Source organism: Panthera leo, chromosome B3 (assembly GCF_018350215.1).
Source record: "Panthera leo isolate Ple1 chromosome B3, P.leo_Ple1_pat1.1, whole genome shotgun sequence".
NCBI lineage: Eukaryota > Metazoa > Chordata > Mammalia > Carnivora > Felidae > Panthera > Panthera leo.
The window spans coordinates 114,427,366-114,452,642 of record NC_056684.1 but is presented as its reverse complement, the minus strand read 5'-3'; the positions used below and the strand labels follow the sequence as shown (position 1 = coordinate 114,452,642).

Below are 25,277 nucleotides of genomic sequence, written 5' to 3'. Positions count from 1 at the left end.
AGGTCCTCTGTGGTTCCATCAGAAGCTGGGAGGAGTGACCCTGGTTCTGGGGGTTAACTGCAGGAACTCCAAATATTATTACTGATCATGGAATGAGCCAGCTGTTGCATTTGGGAATAATAAGATTGCAGAGGCTGAGCGCTAATTAGAAATGTGTCAGATGCTTTTTCTTAACAGCAAGGAATTTCTACAAAGGAGAGATGCATAAGTAAAGCCAGTTGGTCAGCAGAATTGGTCCCGGAGGCAGAGCCCTTTCCAAGGCTTCCCTGACCTTCCCCATCTCTTATCACGTTCTCCTTCAGTCCTTCTCTCTCTGCACGGCTTCCGGGGAGATGAGTGGCAAAGGTCCTCAGAGCAGAACAGATGGCCCCAAATGCCAGGGCAGTCTTTGTCACATGCCCGTCTCTCACCCTTGAATGGGAATTCCTCTGAGCAGAGCCTGGCAGCCTTCTTTTGTGTCACCAGTTTCTAGCACAGTATTTGGGCATCACGGCAGCACTCCCTGAATATTTGTGCAGTGAGCGAAGGAGTGAATAAATACCTAGGGTGGCCGGCTGCTGCTACTCCCCCTTCTGTCGCACGAAAATGCAATAAGCCTGTTTACCCACTGCGGGGGGCGCGGGGGTGTTCCCAGGCCCTTCCTTTCCTGCTTGAGGGCTCACCATGCCAGGCAATTCTACGTTCCAGGGATACAAAAATGAACAAAAGCTGATCACAGCTTCCAAGGAGCCCAGTAACTGACCATGGGGAGATACACATAGATTGTCACAAGACTATATAATGGAACTCTATAGAAGCACAAAGGGGGTTTCTTCAAGTAAGAAGTCATCTGAGAGCTGTGTTCAAGGACAGGCAGGTAGGCAAGAGGTGGAAGAGCATTCTGGGAAGAGGAAGAGGCAAACAAAGGGCGCTAAGATGTGCAAGTGAATGGCAGCACAGGAAACGGTGAGGGGGTTGGGTGTACGGGGGAGGGGGTGGTGATGGCAGTGAGGTTAGAGGGGTAGGCGTTGACCAGTTAACAGATGTCTTCCAGGTCTTTATAGGAAATTTGAACTTACTCTGGTAAGCTGTGGGGAACCATCCAAGATTCTAAAACAGGGAGTGACATGATCAGGTATACATTTTAGTGAGGAGGCTGGAGCCTAGTGGCACGGGGTCACAATGATACTGCAATAGTCCAGGCAAGCAGTGCTGTGGGCCTGGACTAGGGCAGAAACCCTGGAGGAGAGACTCAAAGGATTTGGAGATCAGCTAGAAGTGGGGATAGAGAAAGAAATTAAGAACAGCATGTACATTTCTAGCGTAGGAGCCAAGTGCTTTGGTGTAAGGTAACCAACCATTAACTGAAATGGGCAGTGTGGGAGGAGCAGATTTGGGAGGTATGTTCAACTGAACTTGATTTCTCTGTGGTCTGTCCAGAAAGGCAGCCGTAAATCCAGGTCTGGTGCTTAGAAAGAAGAGTGAAAGAAGCTGGTCACGTAGAGAGGAGAAAACCAGAAACACAACTGGGGCATTGCTGGGTGGCTGCCCATGTGCCCGGCACCTAGGCATAGGAGAGGACCATGTGCGTGAGATTAGGACTTCTGGATCCCTCGGGTGAAAATGATGCCACGGAGAACTGGCAGTTTTTTCTGCTTCCGTTGGATGCCCTGTTTCAAGACCCTGGGCCCAAGCTCTTGGGAATGCTCATTTCTTTTTCAAGAACCCCATCACCTGGTGGATATTAGGATGGACCCCTAGACTTAGGGCTGGAGCAAAATTTGGCTCAGAGATTACGCAGTAAGACCAGAGAGAATTTGAAGTGAAAAAAGCCCTGCTCCTGGAGCTTCTTTAGTCTAATTGTGCCTGTAGTTGATATCTCCATTTTCCCTGGGAAACTGGGGGTGGGGGGGAGTGGGGGGTGGAAATTAAGGGAATGTTCCTGGGATTGGTACATATTTTGAAGCTCTCAGCAAGGCTGAAAATATCCATCGATATATTTTGAAGTGTAATTTCCACTCCCTTACCAGCCAAAATAATTGAACAGGAAGAAAAAGCTGTTAATGCAGGAGGCGTGTAACATCAGATCCACATTGCCTGGAAATTTACCATTTCAAAGCAATTGAGGGTTTTTACTGCCAGTGTTTACAGTCATACATGTCCCCTCTCTCTGAAGCCATCAAAAGGCCCATTAATCTGGCTTGGACACTGAAATCGTTCACGATGTCTGGAGCGAATGTCAAAGCAGAGAGTATTTTTAAAAATTATGCTGCCCTTTTGTCAGCATATACATCTTGGGGCGTCTCTTCCTGGGAGGCGGGGGTAAACAGTAGGACTATCCGTGCTCACGGATCCAGTGGTGCCAGAGCGCCATAGTGGCATGGCCAGGCACACTTCCACACGCTCCTTGGCGTTTCTGACCTGGGGTCCATGCACGGGCTGTCCTCTTATTCGACTCTGGGTGGGTAGGCCTCCCTCTTGCCCAACAAAAAGTGCCTGCCTCTGCCTCTGCCTCCAGCCACGAGGCTGGAGGTCCTCCCATGAGGTCCGAGGGATGCAGGTTCCTCAGTAGAGGAGCCAGATCACGCTGCCCCTCACAGCCTCTGCCCAGCTCAGCGGGACAGACAACAGACAGTAGACTTTGCAGACTTTTGTTTTCTGTCTGCTGCCAATGCCTGTGTGTGTGTGTGTGTGTGTGTGTGTACACGTGCACGCACATATGCGTGCTATTTTTCAGTGTGAAATTTGACTTCGGGGTTTTCCCGGAAATGACTGATTTCTTTCCCTGTATTTGTGTCCAATAGAGGAAGTTTCTAAATCCGTGCCCCACCATTTGTCTTTCATTTCGGAATCCGTATCTTTCCAGAGGCCACTACCTAAAAAGTGCCATTAGCTCACTTGGTGACCCTGGAGAAGTCACTTTCTGGGCCTCTTCTCATGTTTGAAGTGAGGCTTTGGTACAAAGGGTCTTGGAAGGTCCTTTCTAGTGCTAGCATTTTAAGACTCTATTATTATTTTTTAATGTGTATGTACTTTTGAGAGAGACAGAGCATGAGTGGGGGAGGGGTAGAGAGAAAGGGAGACAGAGAATCTGAAGCAGGCTCCAGGCTCTGAGCGAGACCATGACCTGAGCCGAAGTCAGATGCTTACCCGACTGAGCCACCCAGGCGCCCCAGTTATTTGAATATTTTAAACCATTCCTGCCCCAGCAAGAATTATTGGCAATAAACCGAGATACAATTTTCTTTATTATCGTTTAGTCCCTCCACACACATTACATACATATACATCCAGTTTCAAATGTTCCATTGGATCAAAAATCTAAAAACTACTAGATTAACAGCAGACCTAAAAAGAAGTTAGAAGAATGTGCAAGAAATTGGTACATCCAGGATGCCCGAAGAGGGAACTTCAGAACAGAAGTGGGAGACTTTTCATCACACGTTCTTTTGTATCTTTTGAATTTTTTGCCACATGCATTTATTACCTCTTCAGTTTTAACATTTTTTTTTAAAGCAAGAGTCTTCCTTTCTCTTTCTTCTACCACAGGCCTCTTTGCAGCTTAGTTCCTGGGCGTAGAGGAGACCATGACGGACCGGCGTCATGCCCTGGAAGAGCCACCCCTCAGCCCAGGCCCTGCCCAACACCAAGTCCCAGCCCTCCAGCTGGGTTGGCCGACAGCCCTGCCCCCCCCTGGCTGCCCCATGCTCATAGAAGGGTTCTGTGGGTGCGCACCACAGCTGGCTGCCCTTGCTGCCGCCACTCTGGCTGGGCTGTCGGGCTGGTATAGGGACTCCATTCAAGGGGTTCCAGTAAGGGGCTGGCTCTCATGGCTCCAGCAGCCTGATGCGCAAAGGGGCCCAAGAGTCCAGTAAATGGGGAAGTACAAGAATCCAGCTTTAAATTCTCCAGCTCTTGCCATTCCCTTTCAAAGACAGACTGCTTTTTGTTTTGTTTTCTGCCGATATAACATGAGGGCAGGAACATGAAAGGAAAAAGAACAAAAGGACCAGAGATGCACAGGGAGAAGGGTCTTTAAGGCTCCCCTTTCTCCTGGCCCCACCCTCATGCTGCTGGCCTCTGTTTGGCAGAGCTGGCCTCTCTCACTGGTCTCGCTCCCCTGGTTTTCTCCCCTAGTGTAGCTCCTGCTCAGCTTTCCCTTGTGACGTCTAGCTACCACCCGGCCTTCTTCTTCTATCTCCTGTTCTTATCACCTTCGATGGGTGCAGGCCGTCACTCCTGTGTCCCCTACCTCCCCTCTTCTGACTTACCTATTTCACTGCCACGCTGCCCAGCAACGGCCACCATCTTTGAGGTCCACTACCCAGACTGGCGGTGTCACCTGCCCCGTAACTGGGATTGCTCAAGGTAGGCTCCTCCACCGTCCATTCAAAATCCCTGCACCCGACTTCTCTCTGGGGTCAACGAAGCCCTGGTGAGGGCAGACTGTCAGCCAGCAGGCCACGGGAAGGTGCAGGCAAGGGGACAATGGAGAAGCCATGGCAGAGTCAGACAAGAGCAGCAGATGGAGACGTGCACTTGACAGAGTGGACACAAGAGATGAAAAGATACAGAGTATGAGGAAAAACAGCTTCAGGGAAGGAAAAAGCAGAGAGCGAAAACCAATAAAAGTGTAATGAATACCAAAACCAGACAGGCCTGAAAAGAAACCACCAGGAGAACTGTGAGAAGAATCAGGTCAGAGAGGAGGAGCAGGAGGGCTGGGAGGGGGCAGTATGTGAGGGGCAGGAGGCAGGAGGAATGGTGCAACAGAAATCTCTCGGGAAGGCTCGTTCACCTCCCAAGCTGTTGGGCTTATTGGCTGCAGCGAGCAGAATCTATTTAAGACACAGCAGGCATTTTGCCTCGGTCTGTTTCCCTGTCCAGGAAAGGCTGGAGCCAAAGGCTCCGGGAACCATTCCGGCATTAGGACCCTGCATGACGACAGAGCTGAGACCATGGGATCCTTGCCCCCTCTGGGAATCAGCCCCCTCTCCCCTGACACGAGCTGCCAGGCCCCCTAAACGCACAGCATATTGATCCATGTCCCAAAGGCTGCTTGTGTGCTCCGCTTCCACTGGGAAAGTCTCAATGACTTCCTTCATTCTGTCTTCAAGCTTGTCAGAAAGCAGATGCGGCTCAACTGTGACAGCTGCTCTAAAGGGCTGCTCCCAGGGAGCTCCCTGACCAGTGGGAACAGTTGCAATGGGGACTGAAGAGGCCTTGGGTGATCGGATAGCAGCAAGACAAAGAAGAGAGCACCAAAGGATGTCAAAGATAAAATGGCCCCAGGGAAACCATATGGGACTTGAATTGGAAAACACCAACAGCCTCGCTCCTTTCCCTGGACTGTGTATCTTTGGGAAGCTCTAATCCGGGGAAGACCTGACTTCTCATCCACTTGCCACAGAGGAATACAAAATAAGGCTGGGAGCTAAAACTGGCTAAGGAAAGCCATCCATCCATCAAGCTTTAGTTTCTCTCCAATTGAGAGGGTTGGGAACGAGAAGTCTTCCCTCCCTGGCTCTTGCGCCCGTAAATTGTGTAAAATACTGTTCCAGGCTGAATATAAGTTCTCTGCTCTGCATGACATTTATATTCTTGAAAAATTTAGTGTACAAATCAAGTCAAATTTTGCCTGCCAGAGAAGCTGGCTTTTCAAAATGAATCTGAGTCAATCCTATGTTTAAAGAGAAGAATGGCTTGTGAAGGTGAATAATTACCCCAGTTCATGTTTGTAACCTTAGAATTATCAATGTCTGATTTGGGTGGCTGTGGGGTGGGGGTGACTGTCTAGAGATCCACCTATAGTCTGCTTGTAGGTTGCGATTAAACATTACTTTCAAACAAACAAAAAACACGTAGATAAACGTGTTTCAGGAGCCACTGCTAAAGAAATACAAATTTAAAAAAAATTGATTATGGAGAATTTCAAATATGTATTTTAAAAGAAGCAAGCCTAATATTAAAAAACCCAGCTCCAACAATCATCAACTCATGGGCAATCCGGTGAGAAACTTGGACTTCTGAGCCAGATGGCAGATACAGAGAATGAACTTAACAGGACAGGACAAACAGGATTAGTCATCCTGAAGCTGTAGGTCCAAGTTTCTGTATAAATGCCCTACATCAGAGCCTAGAGTATAAAGAGAAGGCAGAGAAACATATTCTTGGTTAACAACCAAAGGAGAGAGCTGGGACTTAAAACACACCCCCCCCCCCCCGCACCCCGCTCCAGCCTCCACCCTCAGGCTGAACAGGTACAGTGGTTACCTTCACGGAGGGAAAGGATGATGGAGAGATTCCCTTTTCATTACACATTAAAAAAAAAATGTTTTTTGTACTATGTGCACATATCACCTATTTTCAAAAGTAACTTGTACAAAACAAGTATCGTGAAGCTTTACAGTAACCACATCAAGTAGATGTGACAACAAACTGCCCAGACTCAGATGCCAAGTCTTTATCCCATTTTGACCTGGATTTGCTGTCTTATGGTAATTTGCTCAGGTAGATGAATGCACAACCTTCCAATCCCAGGCTGTACATCGTCAGAATAGATGTTCCATGTGATACAAGAAACCCCAGTCCTGAGAGCTGGAGTAACTGGACTTGGGGGAGGGGTTGGGGGGGGGCGGGCGACAGGAGTCGCAGTCCGGGAACCTCAGGGGCTGGCACCGGCGCTGAGCCCAAAGCCCTGGGTGGGACCCTGGCCCAGACTCGCACCCCATGCCCCACCTGCTCATCAGCACCCCGATCCACATGGAGGTGGGCCCCACTATGGTGGGCAACGAGCACTGTGATCCAGAGTTGATCTGGGGGCCTCAAAGAAAAGCATCTTGGGAAACAACTTTTGTGAGTACTTCATCAATGACCCTCCTCACACAGCCCTGGACAAGCTGGAATGCAAAGGCTCCCATGTGCTGAGCATAACAGAGGTGGGCCAGACACTGATGTGGTGTCTGCACACCAAGTGACTCACACTGAGGAGGAGATGGGGCTCTCCTTTTTTGAGTGGTTTCCAATCCCGAGTCCCCCGTTCACTCGTTGCCTGGCTCCTCTCTTCCCAACTCATCCCTTTCCTTAGCCCAGCACCACTGAGCAGTGAACGGCCTTTTCTGAAACTTGCCTCAGCCAGCGGGAGAAGGCAGGGCCCTTGCCCTGGTGCTTCCAGCTGCCCCTCCAGCTTCAGGCCTGGCCGAGGGCCCTAGAGGAGATCATGTTCTGTGGGCAGGCTGAGGGGCCCACAAGAGCCAGGCTGTCCCTGGCCAGGAACAGGGAGTCCCCAAGCAACATGGCCCCAAGTCTGGGCAGGATGGTCCTGCTTAGCTAATTCAAGCCAGTAAAGGGCTGTGATGAGTGGTTGCTCAACAAAAGAAAAGGAGAAAGAAAGGAAGTTGGAAGGGAGGGGAAGAGAAAGAAGGGAATGGAAGGGATGGGACAGGGAGGGGAGGGAATAGAGGGGAGGCGAAGGGAAGGGAGGGGAGGGTTACAAGGGTGCATACAATTTGTCATAATTCACGAGCTCTACTCCTAAGATTTGTATTTTATTGTATGTTCATTATGCTGCACTTCAATAAAGTATTATTAACAACAACAAAACCCCGTAGCCCTTGTGAACAAATGAGTCAAAGAATCACCATTTGGGGGTTTATTGAGTTGGTGGTTCAGAGAAAACTGTTGTTTTGAGAAGACAACATGATGTAGACCTTTTGTAAAAACTCGTTCTTTGGAAACCATCACTACAGCATGTGCTTTTGGTTAAGCATTCCAGGGCTGAAACGCAACTCTATGCTAAAATGCCGAGAGGATGAGGCACAATCTTGGCCAAGGTCAAGCTCTGCTGATGGTTTGAGAGGGGGACGGCAGCCAACTGCTCTGCACTTGTATAACATTTAAAAAAGAAAAACGAACCCCAAGCCATCTCCTGCTCCTTTTCCAAGCCAACATTAGTCCTGCTCATTGTATCCAAGCACTCAGAGGAAGCTGTATGTGGCTACAGCTCAGGCCAACCAAACCCTAGGGCCAGACATACATACTTTGGTTAAAAAAAAAGACTAAGAACTCTTAAATACAGAGAACAAACCGAGGGTTGCTGGAGGGGTGTTGGGTGGGGGTGGGCTGGGCAAGGGGCATTGAGGAGGGCACTTGTTGGGATGAGCACTGGGTGTTATATGTAGGTGATGAGACACTAGATTCTACTCCCGAAATCATTATTGCACTATATGCTAACTAACTTGGATGTAAATTTAAAAAATAAGTAAATAAAATATTGAAAGAAATAAAATAAAATAAGATAAAATAAAATAAAATAAAATAAAATAAAATAAAATAAAATAACATAAAAGCAAACAAATGAAGCTGGCAGACTGGGACTCTAGTTGGCTCTGTGGGATATAACAAAAGATGTCAGAATTTTAGATAAAGTTAGGGCTCGTCAGGGCAGAGAAATATACTTTTGCCTCCCATCTGGTTGCTTTTTCCAGAACTACAACAGCAAAATAACCCTAATTTGGTAGAAACATGGGGGTTCATGTCTATATCTGGGTGATTATTGTAAAAAGAGCAAGTCTAGCATATTTGGTCCAAATCTGTGCTACACAAAGAAAAGCCAATATATCAACACCCTCTTTGGGACTGAAACTAAGCACTAAGGATGAACTGGGAAATATATTTTCTGCCAGGTCATAGGGAACGAATATATATAGAGAGAAATGTCTTCCAGAAGCTTATTAAATATAAACTTCATATTTTGCAGATGTCTGTCTTGCTGATGGCCAGGCAGAGGTAAGAGGGACAAAGTCCAAGGCAAGTCAGGGTTATACAAGATTCAGGCCCCAGAAACTTTGCAGTCTCCCCGTGAGTTGATCATGTCTTAGGACGTACAGAAGGATAACAATGTGTTAACATTTTGGATCCCTCAAATTTTCTTAGGCAGTCATGACAACATAAAAAAAGAGAGAATATTTTTAACTTATTGGTTTAATGTTTGCCTTTTAAAGTACTTAATTCTATTCAATCCTCTACAGTATAGCCTTAATTTCTCCTATCCTTAAAATGAGAAGCACTAGCTCCTTTTTTCTCACTATCTTTCCATCTACGATACCTGACAAAGTTGCCTCGTTTCCATTCTGTGCTTATCTCTTATTAAACTTTACAGCACTAGCAATGCGACTGAAGATAAAGCTTTCTCTTCTTTCTTTATTGTTAAATAGTGAACTAAGTAGAAATGTGAGTTCCCTAAGGCTGCACACAGCACATCTCTGGTGAGAAACGTATTTCAGCTCCAGGGGGGAGCACCAGATGGAGGAAGCGGGCTTCTCTTTAGTCAGTGAGGCCAGGAGGACACGGCATAGCATCCTGCTTTCCTCATCCCACCCCCCCACCCCCTTTCCATGCACAGTCTCCATTTCCAGAGCTAGGGGCAAGATGAGGGTGTGCAACGAAGGAGAAGGTACACAGCTCCCAAGGGAAAGTACCACATAAGAAACGGGGGATGTGTTACAGGATGCTACAGTGAGGAGGGTCCTTACAGCACATACAATTTCAATTTCTAACTTTATTGGCAAAGAAAGGAGTCCAGAAAAGTCCAGCGATTAGTCCAAAGATACATGGCTAATGGCCAGAACCCAACCCCAGGTCACCAGCCCACTCTTCTGATCCTGCCAACGCACGACAGAACTGAGTATGGGGAAAAGCAAAAGAGAAAGTTAAGTCCATGGGATACACCCCCATCAACCCACTAACCAAATAAACATACTTCTTTTAAATCTGGCCATGTCTTAATCTCCCATTTCTTTTCAGCTGTTAGCTTACTAAGCTCAAATGTCTGGTTCTTATCCAGGACTTAATGGATACTCTGGTGGCCTGAATAGTCAGAATCACAACTCTGCCCCAGCATGTTGAAGCCTGAAAAGGAAGATCTTTGGGAAGCTAGAATAGAATATAACTAGCCTCTCTAACTCAGGAATATTCTGGACCACACATCATGCTTATAATAATGCTGACTTCAAACTCAGCAACTTTTGGAGCTTATGCAGGCAGAAAGGCAACAGACTTCCCATTTCGCAAGAGGAAAATGGAAGAACGAGTAATGAATAAGGAAGTCAGAAGGAAGGCAAATGCTCTGAGTTCAGTCTGGAGGGTAGGAGATTAACTACTTCCATTCAGAGCAGAGAATGACCTTTTAAGGCAGCGTGCACTACATTAGAAGAGGATACAACCCAGGATAGGTGAACTAGGTCCTCTGACATTCCCTATTCCGATGCAAAGGAAGTCAGTTCTTGACTATCCCCCAAATGATTACCCACTTGGTCCAGTAACCCACCGTATCTAGGGTCCTCCAACAACAGTGGGCCACAGACAGAGCCAGTTAGATGGAAATAACAGTCTAATGTGCTTCTCACCCTCCCAAATAACATCCTGGCATTAAAGCAAGGGCCTTGGTGCCTCAAGCAAAGGGGGTGACTAACACATCTCCTAGCAGGCTGGCAGGATAGGTAATTTGAACAAGTAAGCTATCCGGCTGTATATAAGCCCTGCTCCATCACCTGACGTGAAACCGCTGCAGGACTGGGGACAAGCAGAAGGTATGAGGCTCCAGCACGAGGAGACAATGTGGTGAATACATACAGTGTATCACAGAATTCCAAAGCAAAAGTATTCAGGGGACTATGCATTATGTGTATGTTATTTGGACCAAGAGTTCAATCATAACAAGGTCATTCTTACATCCTCTTTCAGCTTATTTCATCCAAGAAAGACTGATTCTCACTGTATTCCCAAAGGATTAGGTACTCTAAAAATGGCCACTACTCAACAGAAAAGACAAAAGATCAGAAAGAAGGATCCTTTTAAAATATGTAATAATCAGTAAACTAGCGTACCGAGAAACTATCTTCTTTAAAAGTAAAAAATGATACCTCTCATGAGGATGAGACATAATGAAGGAAAAAAAAAGAGGAAAGGATAAATGAATGAATGAAAAACTCAGAGAGGTAAAGTAAACCAAGAACTTGAATTACAGTCAGATGTTAGGGCTCCAAACGAACAGGTAGTAAAGGATGCTGAACAAAAGCTCTTTCTGCCTGCTGGGTTCCTAAGAGTCTAAAATGAGGGATTAAAACGGCTTTATTTCAACAGAACACATTTTGTCATCGGATCTCCATCCGTGATGTGGATAGAATAAGTAACTTACGGCTACACGCTTAAAAAGCAACAAATCCCTAAGTATTGGACCTTGTTCACTTTAGGAGAGCAAATCTCCGATTGCTTGTGTTTCACACACACAAAAAAAGAACTGTAAATTTTATTTTACCTTTTTTATTTTAAAATAAATAGCGTTTCCAAAAAATATTGACTGTAAGGGGAAATGAGTCAGTAAAGGATGGGAGACAAAGGGGAAGCAGAGAAAAGGCTCTGAGCCTAGAAATACAACCATCACGGCACACTCACAGAGGCCCTGCCCCTGCCATGACCCTGTCCTCTCACTACTGCTCTCATGGAAGCACAGCAAGTGCCCTGGGACATGAGCTAGAGGGTCAGAGAGAAGCAGTCCCTTGATATATACTCCTAAAAGGTGGTATCTATTGATCCTCAGTCCAGCAATGTGAGCCCTTGCCTCCCCATCCAATTTCTAGGATTCTATCCTAAGGAAAGTATCAAAGGTATGGTCAAAGGTTTATACAAAAGACAGCTCATCCCAGTATCTCTGCCATTAACAAAGGATCTCAAACAACCATAATTTTCAACAGTGAGGGAATGGACAAATAAAGTAAGGTAGAGCCACCAGGAATCTTTCACAGGAAATTAATTTCTTGTGATGCCATGTTAAGTGAGAGGGAAAAAACACGATGCCAAGCTGTATATACATATAACTCTGAATTTTGTTTTATCGTTTGCATTTTTAACTAGTGAAAGGAAAGTCATGGACATACCAGCAAAGGTCAGCTCTATTCTAGACGGAGGGAAGATGCGTGATTTTTACTCCTTCTTTAGACTCAGCTCTAACGAACATACACTACTTTTCTATCAGCAAAAACCAATAAATATTTGTTCTATAATATGTCTACCATAAGATATCTCATTTGAGATCACAACCATCTTAGGCAAAGTCTGCTGCAGTCCAAGGCTGACTCAGAGAACAAAGAGTCAGATCTACACTGTAACCTGTGAGAAGGAGCAGAAATCCCGTGTGCCGGGCTAGCTGCTCCCTCTAGGCTGGCTGCCCACGCAGGAAGGTCTGCTGGCAAGATCGATTCCTTCTTCCCACAGCAACCGCTGCACCTAAATGACCTCGTATGTGTTTCTCTCCTCTTGGCATGAGGATCCCAGGAAAAGAGAATGAAAGCGCCCTCCTCCCTGTTTCAGAAGAAGAAGTTTTTCTGGTAAACCTATCAAAATGACCCCAAATCAGCTACACAAATTTGGAAACCTAAGTCATCAGTTATGTTCAGGAACTGTGTATAAAAGCCCTATTTCTCAAGAACGAATATAAAACAAAATCTATGAGTGCCACCTTGTGGCAAGACTGCCTGCTCTGCCGACCACCCCTCAGTCTCTGTGGTTCTCCACCCCCTGGGACTACCGAGCATGGGGTGCAGCCACTGCCACGCATGCCCCATAATAACCCATCATAACCGCACCGAACATCCCGTCCCCAAGGTACTGTTCATTTTCAAGGATTTCCAGTTGAGATCCCAGGAATGCCTGTCTGAGGACAAGGGGAATGCAGGGGCAGAGGAGCAAAATGCAAGATGTGTTCACTCGTTTGCAGACCGTTCGGGGATGGGCTGCGGCCGCACTGTATGTGGTGCGTCTGGGCACACACTGGGCACACCCTGCCCCCACACGGCAGGGACCTGAAGGGCAAATATCCCCTCCCCCAAGAATAGTTACCAATTCTATAAAGCTGTGAAGAAAAAAGGTTTACATTTACCATCAGTGAGCTTTGTGCTTAGAAGAGGTTTTATTTATCAGTGTTAGAACAACCATCACCAACTCGGGCACGATTTCAAAACAGCTCCTGTTGGATTCTGGCCATAAAATTCTTTTTCAAATTTCTAAGATCTTGTAAGGTAAAAAAGTTTTCCTAAAACTTTAGAAAAAATACTAATCACTACTAAAACTTTATTTCATGCTCAAAGTGGTGGCCTCACATAAAAAGATGAAACGCCACCGTTTTGAACATCTGAACGTATTAACTGAGTCCCAGGCATGAGGGGAGGTGGACAAATCCTCACAAGGCAACCTGACCAAAGGACTCCAGGAGAGAATTAAGTGCTTAAAAGAGGTCAGTGTTACAAATCTGATGGAACACAGAACACGGAAGGGGCCTGACACTGATTCTGACAGAAGATAATCTTCCTCTCAGAAAGGGATTAAGCTAAAAACCTTGCACTTCTGGACAAGAGGACTACAACAAACAGACAACAAACAGCATGAAAGGGAAAGCTGAGCAGGTATCAAAGTTCTCTTGAGAGGTGGTTGCTTATGCTTCTCTCTGCCCCAGCCAGCTTCAAGGCCTACTTCCAGAAAAGGATTTCCTCCAGTGTTCGGGTGGAAGCATATGGCAGGAAGTCGCTGCTGTGGTCCTGGACGTGGAAACGGGAGCATTCTCAAGTATGGAAATAAACCAAAGTGACCTAGATGGGATGGATCTCAACCAGGTGAGTCGTGGGAGAGCATAAAGCCAAGGAATTTATCACGAAGATGTGCTTGAACTGGGAAAAACAAATCTGACCCTCCAACCTCTGGAAGAACGTTTTCTCCCCTCCTAACCCGATGAGATTAAAATCCTTGACTGCCCCTGTTTGAGAAAAACCAACATACTGCACAGGGAAGAGATGTATTAAAAACCTGAGCAACTTGACAAGTCGCTTCAGGGAAGAATCCTTCATTTGCTGTCCATACAAGGAAAGCAAAAGAAAGAAAGTAAAATAAAGGCCAAGGCCCTTTGGTCCACAAAAATAAAATAAGAGGGAGGGAAAAAGAATTCTCACCCTGCCCGACTAAAATTCAAACCCGTAAGCTCCCCTGGAAGCAACAGCCTTGCTCCACCAGAAGCATCCTGGGATCAGCGTGGGTTAGCATTCTGACTTGCGACACTAGGCTCTGACAATGAATGACATGGGAAGAGGTGACTTTCCCACCTTGGCTCAGCTTCCCAGCTGTCCTAACCTGGGAGGAAAGCGGCTATCACGACAGCTTGATGGGAAGGTCTTCCCCATATTTCCGGAGCAGCTTCTGATGGTTATGGTCCACGGACCACTGCTGGGGCAGGTGCTTGGGCTGCATGGAGTCCAGGAAATGCTGACGCCAGCGGCTCTCCAGCTGCATGAGGGAGCGCAGCCCGCCCTGGCTGTGGCACTGCACCACCTTCAGCCCGTGAGGAATGTAGTTTTCATTGGAAATCCTGGCAAGACACAAAGTACAAGGGTCTGAGGAAAACAAGCACAGGATGGTCTCACAGACGGCTCCAAATGCTGCGGGCCAAGGGGCTTCAGCAAGGGCACGTGAGGAGGTGGCTGGGCTTCTAAAGCATTGGTTACTTTAATGTTTTTAAAAACATCTTCCCTATACCTGCCTTTTTAAAGAAGTGGTTTGGACATATTGCACACAATCCAACAGAAGGTATTATAGGGGCTGAGCTACATTTGTGGGGAGGCCCCTCCCTGCACGAGGCTCAGCCCCCACTACAGGGCCCTAGTGTCTGACTGACGACGAGTAAAGAATGTTGGTCTTTTATTAACTCCACGGTTACTCGCCTTTCTTTTAAATGATTCATTCTGGGGGCGCCTGGGCAGCTCAGTCGGTTAAGCGTCCAACTTCAGCTCAGGTCACGAACTCTTGGTCCGTGAGCTGGAGCCCCGCGTCGGGCCCTGTGCTGACAGCTCAGAGCCTGGAGCCTGCTTCACATTCTGTATCTCCCTCTCTCTCTCTGCCCTTCCCCTGCTCGTGCTCTGTCTCTTTCTCTCTCTCTCTCTCTCTCAAAAAATAAACATCAAAAAAAAAAAATCTTAATTATTCATTCTGAACCATACATCACCCCACATGCTCCAAGTTTTCATAACACTGTAATACCTGAATGTTAAATGCAAGGTGGTACATTTCTCTAGTGTTTTCTTTCTCACAGAAAGAACACCAAACCATACGGCATAGGCAATACAGTCACTGGTGTTGTGATAGCGTTCTATGGTCACAGATGGTAGCTACCCTTGTGATGAGAACAGCATAACGTATAAACTTGTTGAATCACTGTGGTACACCTGAAACGAATGTAATGTTGTGTGGCCCTGTGTCAACTACACTTCAATTAAAAAAAAAAAAAAAAAAAAAGATGGAGGTGTTTGGCTGGCTGAGTGGGTGGAACACGCAGCCCTTCATCTTGGAGTTATAAGTTTGAGCCCCACGTTGGATGTACAGATTACTTCAAAATAAAATCCTGGGGCACCTGGCTGGCTTAGTCGGTTGAGCATCCAACTTCGGCTCAGGTCGTGATCTCACGGTTTGTGAGTTCGAGCCCCACGTCAGGCTTTCTGGTTTCAGTGCAGGGCCTGATTCGGATCCTCTGTCCCCCTCTCTCCGCACCTCCCCACTCACGCTCTCTCTCAAAAATAAATAAGCATGCATTCATGCATAAATAAATAAATAAATAAATAAATAAATAAAATCTTAGGGGCATCTGGGTGGCTCAGTTGGTTAAACATTTTACTCTTGATTTCGGCTCAAATCATGATCTCACAGTTTATGGGACTGAGCCCCACGCCGGGCTCTGTGTGCAAATAGCATGGAGCGAGCCTGCCTGGGATTCCTTCTTCCTCTCCCTGGCTCATGCTGTTTTCTCTCTCAGAATAAATAAACACATTTTAAAAAAATAAAATAAAATCTTAAAAAAAAAAAAAAAAGAATGCCAAACCACATCCATGAGAGACCTGTTTCAGTCCCATGAAATATTCAGTTGTGCAGCTGGTGCTGTTTAATGGGAAAATGAATCCCTGCCTCCTTCCTAAGCACGGAGGCCTTAAAAACTGTTCTGTTGCCATGCGAACAGTGTGTTCACCTCCTGTGAGGAAAGGCTAATTTTCTCAAGGAAGCTGGTACCCCATGGACTCAGTTCCCCTCCACGCATGCACGCCCCACTCTCAAGACCCCCTCCCCATCCTAGCAGTGCTGGTGCCCTCCGGGGGTCTGCAGACACTATTGCTTAGCTCACCAGAGTGCCACTAACTAGCCTATCTTTCCCCAAACAGCTCTTCTTCCCAGTCCCAGACATCCAAGTCCAGCATCCTTCTATCCAAGTCAGCAGGTGATTTGTTAGAAAGGTCTGTGGTGAAAGGGGAAGTTCGCCTGTTTTAGCAAATGCATCTGGGAACCGGTTAAAGGAACCCGTCCCCTTAATTTCTCATAGGACCCTGGCAAGTTATTTGACTTTACCTCAGGGCAGCTAACATAAAGCTGGGAAAATAACATCTGCTTTACAGACTCACAAGGTAGCTATAAGAATACAACTCAGTAATGTTTTATTAACTTTGAAAGATTTAAAAAATGCAAGATACAAGGTGAGCAGTTACCAGTAAGAAATCTAAATCCTATTTCATAGCTTTGTTATAAGAACTAATTAAGGCAATTTATAGAAAGTTTATTAGCTGGGTTAAACAGATTAAGATATCTAGAAATATTTGTTTGATACTTGCTGCTATATTTAAGATTTTTTGGTAACAAAACTCTATAGGCAAACATCATCGCCTTCTGTTTGGTGAACTTATCAGCTCGATTATTTCAATCCCTGACTGGAAAGGAGACAGTTGGTAAGCAAAACTACAGCAGGTGATGCAGAATTTTTTTCACCTCAGGAACGCACCCGTTCATTTCTTAGGACCATAAGCTTCTCATTTGGGAACACCGAGTTAAGTCCTGTAAGTTCAACCATGTATTTGTGGGGAAGGAGGGAGCAAAGAAGGAAGGGAAAAGGAGAAAAGTAACTTAAATGGTTAGAGCCAATATTCCATTCAATGGGCCAGTACCCTGAGTCCAGGTGAGACAGCAAACATGAAGCCCCTGGTCTCAGTTCCCACCTATCTGGATACGGTGAGAGACAAAAAAAACCCACACACACCGTACTCGTGGGCAACTTCAGAGACTTGAGGGTATTTTTTGAGTATGGTTTTCATCTTCTGTGCTGACTTTAGGATTTCCTTCTGCATAGAATCTCTAAGGCACAACTCCACCGCACTTGAACTCACCTGCTAATCATGAAAATGACCGGACATATATGACCTTAAAAGGAAGGGTTAATGACAGAAGACAAGTCTCCTATGGAAAGGCAATTCTCAAACAGATTGTACTATCCCAGTTCTGTGGTATTTTAAGCCATTACACACGTAACGGGATGACACAGGCTATGCACGCCCCCCACCTGGCAAGCAACCTCACCGAGTGGTCAGGGTCAGTGCTCTGGGTCACTCCTCCACCCTTTCTGTACCTGGTCTCCAGGCTGGCAGCCTCTTGAAGCATCTCATCCGTGATTGTGTCTGTGTCGTAAAACTCTCTGAGGGCTCGCAGCAGCTCCTCCTTCCGACGAGCAGGCAGGCTCTCCGCGTTGAGCAGGGCCCTGGCCCCAGAACGTACCTGCCGGCGCTCAGGGTCTTCTAGCAGCCGCAGACCCTCCTCAGAGCCAATGGGGGCCTGGAACTCCCTGGCCAGCTGCTGCTTCAGGTGGTTGTCGTAGTAGTTAGAGACGGCGTGGCAGGAGGTACAGAGCAGCAGCACATCGTGGGAGTTGTGGTCTTTCATCTCAATGGGGAAGTGCTTCCGGTACTCGTGTGGAATCACGTTCTTCCTGCCAAGCCCACCCAGAAGGCAGCGCTCATTAGCAGATGACACGGAACACATGTGGAGCTAGCAGGCGGGCTACTGGAGTCTCATCTGGGCCTAAACATGACTGAGAAGCCTTGGGCACCACAATCCAACAGAGATTACATACAGGCAGTACGACCTATTCCACTCTCGGCCTGCCTAGCTACCCGTGCCTTAGTTTCCTCTCTCCTAGAAGTAGGTTCATACCACCTGCCCTCAAGAGCCAGCAGAGGGCCAATGGCAGAGGGAGGCTAATAACCACCTTTGCCATGATTGTATTCCCAGAAGGAAGAGTATCAGAGAAATGAAAAAAAAAAATACTAATGGCCTTTAATATCTAGAAAATAACTCTCAAAGCATGTAGCAGGCAACCTCTACTTCTGAAATTCTGGAAGCCTGGTGACCGAAAAAAACCAATTTCCTCTATCTGAGAAATCCCTCACTCAGACTATTTCCATGGTTCATCAAGGCCCAGCAGTGTTTTCTAAGGAGAACTAAGCTCTCAGGAAAAACTCTTAAGAGCAACAATTATTTGTCTTACTTTGTAAGAAGAGAACGTAGGAAAGTGAATTATTCCACAGAAGCCAGGGAGAAAACCCAAAGTGTGCCTTCAGGTCATCCAAATACAGGCACACCTCATGTCATTGTGTTCTGCAGATTTTACATTTTTTACACATTGAAAGTTTGTGGCAACCCTGCATCAAGCAAGTCTACTGGCCCCATTTTTCCAATAGCATTTTTTCACTTCCTGTCTCTGTGTCATATTTTAGTAATTCTTGCAACATTTCGAACTGTTTCATTATTATTATATTCGTTATGCTAATCTGTGATAAGTGAGCACAGGTGTCACTACAGTAATTGTTTTGGGGACACCATGAACCATGCCCATATAAGACCGTGAAAACAATAAATAAATGTTATGTGTGTTCTGACTGCTCCACCAGCTGGCCATTGCACTGTCTCTCTCTCCCTTTCCTGGGGCCTCCCTGTTTCTTGGGATGCAATGATATTGATATCAGGCCAGTTAATAACCCTACAATGGCCTATTAGTGTTCAAGTGAAAGAAAGACTTGCACGTCTCCCACTTTAAATCAAAAGCTAGAAGTGATTACATTGAGTGAGGAAGGCATGTGGAAAGCCGACACAGGCCAAAAGCTATGCCTCTGGAACCAGTTAACCGACTTGTGAATGCCTAGGAAAAGTTCTCGAAGGAAATTAAAAGTGCTGCTCCAGTGAACACATAAATGGGATGCAAGTGAAACAGCCTTACTGCTGACATAGAGAGAGGTTAGTGGTCTGGACAGAAGATCAAACTAACCTCAATGTTATCTTAAACCAAAGCCTAATCCAGAGCAAGGTCCTAATCCTCTCCAATTCTGTGAAGGCTGAGAGGTGAGGAAGCTGCAGAAGAAAAGTCTGAAGCCAGCAGAGGTCGGTTCATGAAGTTTAAGGAAAGAAGCCATCTCCACAACATGAAAGTGCAAGGTGAGACAGCAAGTGCATATGTAGAAGCTGCAGCAAGTTCTCCAGAAGATCCAGCTAAGATGATTCATGAAGGTGGCTCCACTAACCAACAGATTTTCAATGTGGATGAAACAGCCTTTTATTGGAAGAAGATGCCATCCAGGGCTTTCATAGCTAGAGAGAAGTCAGCACCTGGTTACAAAGCCTCAAAAGAGGGGTGCCTGCGTGGCTCAGATGGTTAAGCATCCAACTTCGGATCGGGTCACGATCTCACAGTTCGTGGGTTCGAGCCCCGTGTCGGGCTCTGTGCTGACAGCTAGATCAGAGCCTGGAGCCTGTCTTTGGATTCTGTCTCCTTCTCTCTCTCTGTCCCTCCCGTGCTTTCTCTCTCTTCTCTCTCTCTCAAAAATAAATAAAAAACGTTAAAAAAAATTTTTTTTAAAGCTTCAAAAGACAGGCTGACTCTCTTGTTAAGGGCTAATGCAGCTGGTGACTTTCACTCGAAGCCAATGCTCATGGACCATTCTAAAAACCCTAGGGCCCTTCAGAATGATGCTAAATCTACTCTGCCTGTGCTCTCTAAATGGAAAAACAAAGTGTGGATGACAGCCTATCTGTTTACAACATGGTTTACTGAATATTTTAAGCCCACTGTTGAGACTACTGCTCAGAAAAAAAAAATTTCCTTTCAACATTTTACTCTTCATTGACAGTATATCTGGCCACCCAAGAACTCTGATGGAGATACACAAGATTAATATTGTTTTCATGTCTGCTAGCACATCTATTCTGCAGCCCATGGGCAAAAGAAGTCACTGCAGATGTGGTAGAAATAGCAACAGAACTAGAATCAGAAGTGGAGCCTGAAGATGGGACTGAATTGCTGTGATCTCAGGATAAAACTTTAACTGATGAGTTGCTTCTTATCGATGAGCAAGGAAAGTGGTTTCTTGAGATGGAATCTATTCCTGGTGAGGATGCTGTGAAGATTGTTGAAATGACAGCAAAGGATTTAGAATATTATGTCAACTTAGTTGATGAAACAGTGCAGGATTTGAAAGGACTGACTCCAATTTGGAAAGAAGTTCTACTGTGAGTAAAATGCTATCAAACACCATCACATGCTACAGAGAAAATATTTGTGAAAGAAGAACCCATCAGTGCAGCAAACTTCATTGTCATTTTATTTTAAGAAACTGTCAGGGCGCCTGGGTGGCTCAGTCAGTTAAGCAACCAACTTCAGCTCAGGTCATGATCTTGTGGTCCATGGGTTTGAGCCCCGTGTCGGGCTCTTGCTAACTGCTCAGAGCCTGGAGCCTACTTCATATTCTGTGTCTCCCTCTCTCTCTCTCTGCCCCCTCCCCCCACCACTCAAGCTCCGTCTCTCTCTCTCTCTCAAAATAATAAACATTAAAAAATTTTTAAATTTAACAAAAAAAAGAAATGGCCACAGCCACCCTAACCTTCAGCAGCCACCACCCTGATTAGTTAGCAGCCATCAACATCGAGGCAAGACCCTCCTCCAGCAAAGAATTACAACTCACTGAGAGCTCAGAAGATGGTTAGCATTTTTTAGCAATAAAGTATTCTATGTATGTATGTATATAACCTCTATACCCAATGTGGGGCTCGAACTCATGACTCCAAGATCAAGAGTCACATGCTCTACTTACTGAGCCAGTAAGGCACCCCAGCAATAAAGTATTTTTTAACATATTTTTTAATGTTTATTTCTTTATTTTGAGAGAGAGAGAGACAGAGAGAGAAAGCATGCAAGTGGAGGAGGGACAGAGAGAGAGAGAGAGAGAGAGAGAGAGAGAGAATCCCAAGCAGGCTCCATACTGTCAGTGCAGAGCCCAACGTGGGGCTCGAACTCACAAACCGTGAGATTATGGCCTGAGCTGAAATCAAGAGTCAGATACTTAACCAACTGAGTCACCCAAGTGCCTGTGAAGTATTTTTAAATTAAAATATATACACTGTTGTTTTAGACATAATGTTACTGCACTATAGTGCAGTGTAAATGTAATTTTTACATGCACTGGAAATCAAAAATTCATTTGACTCATTCACTTTAAGATTTTTTTAAAATTTTTTTAATGTTTATTTTTTTTAGAGAGAGACAGAGACAGAGCGTGAGTGGGGGAGAGGCAGAGAGAGAGGGAGACATAGAATCCGAAGCAGGCTCCAGGCTCTGAGCTGTCATGTCAGCACAGAGGCTCAATGTGGGGCTCAAACTCATGGACTGCGAGATCATGACCTGAGCTAGTCAGACACTTAACTGACTGAGCCACTCAGACACCCCTAAGATTTTATTTTAAAGTAATCTGTACACCCAGCGTGGGGCTTGAGCTCACAACCCCGAGATCAAGAGTGGCATACTCCACTGACTGAGACAGCCAGGCGCTCCTGCCTCACTTTATTGTGGTGTTCGCTTTATTATGATGGTCTGGAGCCAGAGTTGCAATATATCTGAGGTATGCCTGTATTCCACGAATAGTACCAAGGTGCAGCTTGTGAGCCACTCAAGGAAGGATTATAAGAACACACAGAGAAAGGCAGCTTCAGAAGGAAATGGTCTCTGATCTTTCTATTAGCAAAAGGGAATCACTCTCTTCATGGCAAACTGTCACTGAGAAAGAGGGTTACGTTCCGGAAACCAAGAACTGGTCTCAGGATAGGTGGGGGACACTATAGCAAGGCCACACAGAGTTCAGAAGCTCTCAGGAAAACTGGGATGACCGCCATGGACAAGTCTTTCAGCCAAAGTGGACAGATTCAACCAAGGCCCCCGAGGGTTCCATATGTGGCTACAAAGGCAAATTCCATCAGAGGCAGAGAATCTGGGTGGCCAGACCCCACACTCACCGAATGTACGAGTCCTTCTTGCCACATACTACACACAGGTTCTCTTTAACCATCAAGTAATAGTCTCCTGGAGATTCGGGTCTTCCCGCAGGTTCAAACTGTAGCTTGACCACAAAAGGCTCTTCGCTCACCAGCTCTTAGGAAAAAGAAAAAGGGTGAGTGTTTGCCTACCTCTCCCTCAGGAAGGAAGCCCCACCTGAATTGTTCTCTGCTGTATCCACCAGAGATCACGATTATAACTGAAGACGTATAGGTCTAAGGTCATATTAGGATCAGTGACAAAGCTAGATTAACTTCTCCTTATGTTAGTTCTTCAACTGTCTAAAAATTATAAAGTGAAAGAAGGGAGACAGGAGAAAAAGACACACAAATAGATAAAAAGATGGCTCCAAACGTCCTTGAAGGAAAGGAAAAATAAAATTACCCCTAGAGCACCTCTACTATCCTACCATACAACCTTCTCTCCAGACCCAAGATGAGACCTCATGCCTTTTGCTGGAGGCTGGGCCTGAGTCTCTAAGCAGACAGAAATCACAACTGAACAGCCACGTCTCACTTGTCTCAAGTTCTTTCTGCCTTCTTCTATCCCCCCCTGCCCCGTGTCCCTCTCCCCACTCCTGCCAGGACACACATGCACCTAAATGTAGATGAAATAGGACAGGTGAGTCTCAAACCTCCAATGCCTTTGTCCAGGTACCACTGAGCTTTCCTTCGGTCACAAGTGCAGAGGGGCTGTCCATCAGGAGCATGCAGGAAGCAGTTATCATAGAGGGGTGATTTTCTGCAGGGAAGGCAGAGATTAATCTAAGACTGAAAGCTAACCATGGGTCAAGGTATCAGTTGCCTTCCCATGCTGTCTTCTGAGTGACCCCAGCTACTCTCGATACTGGGGTCAAACATTACGTTTATGGGAAAAAACAAGTAGGGCAAAAAATCATGTCTGTTCCTCCATCTGCATGGGGCTAGGAACTAAAAATGAGTTCATTTAGCTAGTCTTTATATTTATGGACAGGAAGTAAGTTGGGTAGTATTTACACAGCTCTGTTGTGAAAGTGAACGGGAGCAAGCACCAAGAAACTGCTCTACAGAGTAATCACTGGGTTAAACAAAGTAAATTAAAATTAAAGAATTTCAGGCTGAAGTAATGAGGGCCACAGGAGTTTATTTCTGGCTCAAACGCAATACTTGCTTCAATTTAATCATCCAGTTCCTAAAGGCACTCTGCTACAGGGACCAAGCTTCCACTCCAAAGTACTTATTAGTCATCTTTCTGCAATAGAGGCATAAGTCGTACAGAGAAACTCTTACTGGTTAGAGAATAATATTGGCTTAGAGCTGGATGCCATTCTAAATAATCAAATACCAAATGAACAGGAAATCAGATGATGCATTTCTTCTGCAATGTAGAAGGCAATTCATGTTATTCATTTTCGCAGCTATCCCGAGCAAGGAAGGAGTAATAATTATACCCTCATTTATAACTGGAGAAGTTACAAGTCTAAGGTCATATGAGGATCAGTGACAAAGCTCGGTTAAGTTCTCCCTATTTCTACTCCAACTGTCTAAAACTTAAAAAGCAAAAGAAGGGGGAAAGGAGGAAAATACACAAATAGATCAAAAAACAGCTCCAAATGTCCTTGAAGGAAAGGAAAAATAAAATTAACCCCTACAGCACCTCTGCTGTCCTAGCATACAACCTTGTCCCCAGACCCAAGATGAGGCATCGTGCCTTTTGCTGCAGGCTGGGCCTCTGAGTCTCAGCAGACAGGGTACAGCTCAGTTACCTGGCCGAGTAGCCCACCCCCAGGGGCTTTCTTTTGTGCTTCCTGGGGTCTCTCCCCTGGTGGTTGCCTGGCATCACTCCATCCATCTTAGACTTCTTATTTTTGGGCTTCTGCTGGGCTTCTGCTGCTTCCCCATTAACTTCTTCCCCCAATCGGCTCACTCCTTTGCTTCGGAACGGGATGTCTACCACATCCCGGCATTTCTCCAAGACTTCCCTCCAGCTCATGTGGTCATCGTTCTCATCTAGAGTTGAATTCCTAGAGAAACGGTATCCAAGAAGATGGAGAAAGAGAGCCACTGAAATCTGGGCATCCCTGGCAGCATATATTACCTGAAGAGAAAAGTCAGAGATCAGTGGAATCTGGAAGGCAAAGCAAAGAAAGCAATTTCCAACTCAATCACAAAGATGCAGACAACTTTTAGGATTCTAATTCAAGATGTATGATGTACTTCTCAACAACCTTTTATTATGAGACATTTCATACTATACAACAGTAAATCGAATAGTATAATGAATCTTCATGTTTCTTTCCTGTCTCTGTTTTTAACTAAAATAGCTAAAATAGTGCCTTACTCTAAAGGCTCAACAATCCTATTCAATATATAAATTAGTGAAGTTTCTTTCTATCTGCTACCAAACCTGATGGACAGATTTTTGTCAAGTTTAGGTGAGGCCAGTTACCACAAGTTTGACAACCAGAACACGAAATTCACTTTGGAGGTGGTCATCCTCTAGAACACCTGAAAGCAAGATTCATTAAGAGGCCTATGTGACTGTCAATCAGAAACAACCTGCCATTATTAATAAGATGTGGGAAACAAATTGGTTTCAAGCATGGGCCTCAAATCAAAAGTCAAAAGGGCCCATTTCTGGAATTTATTTATTTAAAAATGGTAAGTCATTCTCCCAAGCCACTGGTGACAGGAAGGCTGATCATAAATAAAAGTAGTCAAATCTATAATCAATAGCTTTTCCCAACAAAGGGTGTGAAGACTTTAAAATTCCTTTAATTTACCTTTAATAACCAAGCCTGGTAAATAATACTACTAGGAAGGATTTGTTATGCTTTTAGAATAAAACAATTTGGGTAAAATTTTCCACCTAGACTCAACAATCTACACATCTATCAGCAGGATCAGCAGGCTGTTTCTCAAAGGAAAGGAGTGTGCTTCAATGTGAAGAGCTTAAAGTGCTTTTTAACACTGTTTTCAAATGATAAGAAAACCCAAGCACTTTCATCAAATGGTGTTAAGACAATTGGATGGCCACATGTAAAAGAATAAAGTTGGATCCAAACAAAAATTATAAGCCTAAATGTAAGAGC

At 45.4% G+C, this 25,277-nt stretch overlaps 1 protein-coding gene and 1 pseudogene across 8 annotated transcripts in view; one reads left to right on the top strand and one right to left on the bottom strand.

Moving 5' to 3' along the window:
- Nucleotides 1-6,708: 6,708 nt before the first annotated feature.
- On the top strand, nucleotides 6,709-6,956 carry LOC122221373 (annotated as a pseudogene).
- Nucleotides 6,957-12,927: 5,971 nt separating this feature from the next.
- The window catches only part of EXD2 (exonuclease 3'-5' domain containing 2), an 86,280-nt gene continuing 73,930 nt past the window's right edge, over nucleotides 12,928-25,277 (bottom strand). For 6 of the 8 annotated variants that reach the window (XM_042943605.1, XM_042943606.1, XM_042943607.1 and 3 more), the window contains 5 exons: nucleotides 23,952-24,283; nucleotides 22,842-22,948; nucleotides 22,168-22,303; nucleotides 17,462-17,818; nucleotides 12,928-14,392 (listed from right to left, as the gene is read on the bottom strand). In XM_042943605.1, coding sequence (XP_042799539.1) covers nucleotides 14,176-14,392; nucleotides 17,462-17,818; nucleotides 22,168-22,303; nucleotides 22,842-22,948; nucleotides 23,952-24,283 — 1,149 coding nt within the window. In that variant the 3' untranslated portion in view covers nucleotides 12,928-14,175. The remainder of the gene's footprint in view (nucleotides 14,393-17,461; nucleotides 17,819-22,167; nucleotides 22,304-22,841; nucleotides 22,949-23,951; nucleotides 24,284-25,277) is intronic. The other 2 variants (XM_042943609.1, XM_042943610.1) reach the window with 2 other exon arrangements.